The sequence below is a fragment of the Octopus bimaculoides genome, chromosome 25 (assembly GCF_001194135.2).
Source record: "Octopus bimaculoides isolate UCB-OBI-ISO-001 chromosome 25, ASM119413v2, whole genome shotgun sequence".
Classification (NCBI taxonomy): domain Eukaryota; kingdom Metazoa; phylum Mollusca; class Cephalopoda; order Octopoda; family Octopodidae; genus Octopus; species Octopus bimaculoides.
Window position 1 is genome coordinate 22,695,582 of NC_069005.1, and position 4,684 is coordinate 22,700,265.

Here is a 4,684-nt window from a genome sequence, read left to right on the forward strand (position 1 = left end):
TATATATATATATTGATATATATATATATATCAATATATATATATTCATACATATAAATAACTGGTACTGGCCATATCCGGCTACAATATTCTATCTGTTTTATGTTCAAACCAACTAGATCTGGAATCTCGCATCCACCCTACAATGTCGTTCTAAAAATAAACAACCTCATCATCGAAATCTTGAAGTTATAAGATGGTGTATGATTAATTTCAAAGCAATGAATAAATAAGCATTACATTGGACAGAATAATCTGAATGCTAAAAGGGTTAATGGCCTGGTTGATAAGGGTATTACTACCCATAGTTTAGAAATATAGGTTCCCCATTTCAAATCCAGCCAAGCACTTTGTACAAATCCAAGAATAAAGCACCTAATGGCTATTGGAGATCAGACATAGTGTATCATGATCATTTAATGTTGACTTTTCCATGTGGCCAGGTTAGATTTGGCAACAAGAAAGGCACCAAGTTGTAGAAAAATCTACCTTGGTAAATTCCATCTGACCCATGCAAGCATGGAAAAGTGGACAGTAAAACAACTATCAAACAGGACTAGATGGCTGCTACACAAGGATTCTATGAATGGCTCTAAGTGTGAATTGGCAGCAACATATAACAAATGAATGCCTTTATGGAGTCTTATCAAAAGTTAGTGAAAAGATGAAGCAAAGACGGCTGTGACTGTCTGGTCTCTGCATGCACCAGACTGGACTGGAAACATCCAAATTAGTCTTGTGGAACCCACTTCATGATGATGTACGAAGGGGTAAATGTCATCACATACAGTGACAACCTGATTGCAGGCACTGGCCTGGAATGTATCCAGGACCTCGAGGCAGTGATGATGGATCAAGAAGTGTGGTGAGTGAACTTTGTAGTTGTGACCTGGGTTGGAACCCAGCCATTAAAAAAAAAAAAAAGCAATGATAATGATGCTACATAAATGTATATCTTCTTGTCTCTTTTAGAATGAACTGGCAATATATGAGCTGATGCATAATCTACTGGAAACCTTGAATGTGTACTTTGACAAAGTTGTAAGTATCTAGCTCAGTAGTTCTTAACTGGGGTCCATATGGTCCTTGTGGGGGGGGGGGTCTATAAAAGATTTTGTTGCTAAAGTTTATGTGTAATAAGTTGCTTATACTTTTGTTATACACAAAATATCTTTTTTTTTACAATTCCAAATAATAATTAATCATAAACATACTGAAAATTTTTAATGTACATTGAATAGCTATGGAGGATCCAGCAGAGTAAAACAGGAATCAAAGGGATCCATAGACAAAAAAATGGTTGACGGTTAGCTGGTCCTAGCACCTGGCAGTTCAGTGTTGCAGGTATATGGATGAGTGAGTTGATATGGATTGGGTCAGGTGTTGGATTGCTCACCAAATTCTGTCACCATTGTCTATGTCATTGCTGTGTATACAGCAGTGCAGCAAGCATTCTACAGCCAAACCCCAAACCCTTCTGACACAGCCCTGTTCTCACTAGGCCACTCTGCCTAGCCGTTACATGTATAAGCTCTATGTTAGTTTTGATCCAGCAGGCCTATGGTCAAAGATGTTCTGGTCATGATCTCATCTTTTTTTTGGATGTGTCCTATTTTTTTAAATGGTAGTTGAGGGAAAGTGGAGGTGCAATGGCCCAGTGGTTAGGGCAGTGAACTCGCGGTCATAGGATCTCGGTTTCGATTCCCAGACCGAGCGTTGTGAGTGTTTATTGAGCGAAAACACCTGAAGCTCCACGAGGCTCCGGCAGGGGATGGTGGTGAACCCTGCTGTACTCTTTCACCACAACTCACTCTTACTTCCTGTTTCTGCTGTGCCTGTAATTCAAAGAGTCAGCCTTGTCACACTGTCACGCTGAATATCCCTGAGAACTACGTTAAGGGTACACGTGTCTGTGGAGTGCTCAGTCACTTGCACGTTAATTTCACGAGTAGGCTGTTCCGTTGATCGAATCAACTGGAACCCTCGACGTCGTAAGCGACGGAGTGCCAACAACAACAACAGTTGAGGGAAATTCAGCTTGTATTTCTAGAAGATACAGTGATCATATGGAGAGCTACTTTCAGTTTCTGTCGACCAAATCCACTCACAAGTCTTTGGTCAGCCATGCAGTAGGACTGAACCTGTAACCATGTGATTGAAAAGCAGCAAATTTGTTACAACCACACCTGTGCCTAATAATAATAATAATAATAATAATAATCTTTTCTACTATGGGCACAAGGCCTGAAAGTTTTTGGGAAAGGTGTTAGTTGATTACAACAACTCCATGGTTCAACTGGTACCTATTTTATTGATCCTGAAAGGTTGAAAGGCAAAGTTGACCTCAGTGAAATTTGAACTCAGAATTGTAAGAAATGCTGATTAGCATCTTGTTTGACTTGCTAACTACTCCGTCAGTTTGTTGCCTTAGTTTAAATTGTAAATATATTTTTTACTGGTTATAAATAACTAATCTTTTTTTTTTTCATCTTTTTTTCAGTCAGAGCTGGATGTATCCTTTTCTTTATTCTTCTTCCATTACTCAATGGAATCATATTTAATTAGTTCCAAACATTAATTCATGCCTAAATGTTTCAGATGAGTTATTTGTGATTATCATTACGCTCCTCCTCCTCCTCCTCCTCCTCCTTCTCCTCCTCCTCATCATTTTATCCATGCTGGTTTGGGTTGGATGTGTCACTCCCAGCAAAATTTCTTGTAACAAGTGGTAGGCCTTTTGTCATCTAGTTCAGGATGTTCAACATCCTGAGATCTTTTTATTTTTTTTTTATCTTTTCATCAAGAAAGTGAAGGCATGTGGCTTAGTGGTTGGAATATTTGGTTCACAAGCATAAGGTCGTGAGTTCAATTCTCAGCAGTGCGCTGTGTCCTTGAGCAAGACACTTTATTTTACAGCGCTCCAGTCCACTCAGCCAGCAAAAACGGGTTGTACCTGTATTTCAAAGGGCCTACCTTGTCACATTCTGTGACATGCGTGGCATTGAACCTGGGACCACATGGTTGGGATGCAAACTTCTTACCACACAGCCATACCTGCACCTGGAGTTAATTACATCAACCCCAGTGCTCAATTGCTACTTATTTTATCAACCCTGAAAGGGTGAATGGCAAAGTTGACCTCGGCAGATTTTGAATTCAGAACGTAAAGATGGATAAAGTGCCACAGACATAGCTTTCCGGATTTAACCGGTACTTATGACATTGAGGGTTCCAGTTGATCTGATCAACAAAACAGCCTGCTCGTGAAATTAATGTGTAAGTAGCTGAGTACTCCACAGACACACATACCTTAACATAGTTTCCAGGGAGATTGATGGTACTCATTCTATCGGTCTTCTTTTGTCAAACAGCTAAGTTATGGGGATGTAAACACACCAGTACTGGTTGTGAAATTGTTGTTGTGAGGGACAAACACATATACACATACACAATGGGCTTCTTTCAGTTTCTGTCTACCAAATCTACTCACAAGGCTTTGATCGGTTTGAGGCTATAGTAGCAGATACTTGTCCATGGTGTCATGCAGTGGGATTGAACCCAGAATCCATGTGGTTGGGAAGCAAGCTTCTTATTTCTCTATTGCCCACAAGGGCTAAACATACAGGGGACAAACAAGGACATACAAAGGGATTAAGTCGATTACATCGACCCCAGTGCGTAACTGGTACTTAATTTATCGACCCCGAAAGGATGAAAGGCAAAGTCGACCTTGGCGGAATTTGAACTCAGAACGTAACGGCAGATGAAATACCGCTAAGCATTTTGCCCGGCGTGCTAACGTTTCTGCCAGCTCGCCGCAAGCTTCTTACCATACAACCACACCTGAGCAAGTATTTCTCTCTTTGCATATTACTGTGTTTCCACTAATGTCTATTATTAATAAGATGAGGCTTGAGATGACAACTATCAATTGTGGCCTGTAGGTGGTGATGGTCAATAGAATACAGTTTGTATTTGTGAGTTTGTGTGTGAGTGAAATAAAATTAGGAGAATAAGTATGTGTATGTATTTATACTCTTCGAAATGCTTAGTTTTAGAATGGTGGAAGCTGATGAAGGAAATGTTCTCTATGTGGCCTGTGTGTTTTCTGTGCTCTATTTATGTTCTGTTTCTCATTTTGTCCACGTTTTTTTGGTAACGTCCTGTACCTAGATATGCATGTATATATACATGTAGATGTAGGTATGTACATACATTTAAGTATATATGCATATACTCACATATTATTTGTATTTTATATATATATATATATATGAAATGAGAAAAATGTGTGCATGTGTATAGAATGTTGTCATGGCTTTTGTTGTAAATCAATGTCTTTGTTAAAATCAGTTCCTCCCAATGGATAGGTTGACCATTTTACAAACACACACACACACACACACACACACACACACACACACACACTCACATAATGATTCTCTGTGACCTCAATTTAGCTTCACCCAGCCAGAGACCTAACAGACACACCCACATATTTAATCAACAGGTAGTTATACAGGAGATACATTCTGCCATTGACAGAAGATTTGTCAAATTGTCAACAACATTCTCTGAATACTTTCCTCTCTCTTCATACCTCTTTCTCTCTCTCTCTCTCTCTCTCTCTCTCTCTCTCTCTCTATATATATATATATATATATATATATATATATATATATAT

The 4,684-nt window shown here is 39.1% G+C and overlaps 1 protein-coding gene across 4 annotated transcripts in view; it reads left to right on the top strand.

Annotated features, from left to right (window-relative positions):
* Nucleotides 1-4,684, top strand: part of LOC106867436 (AP-4 complex subunit sigma-1) — a 28,682-nt gene that overhangs the window by 20,938 nt on the left and 3,060 nt on the right. For all 4 annotated transcript variants that reach the window (XM_014912311.2, XM_052976700.1, XM_014912312.2 and 1 more), the window contains exons 4-5: nt 973-1,041; nt 2,501-2,512. In XM_014912311.2, the coding sequence (XP_014767797.1) occupies nt 973-1,041; nt 2,501-2,512 (81 nt within the window). The remainder of the gene's footprint in view (nt 1-972; nt 1,042-2,500; nt 2,513-4,684) is intronic.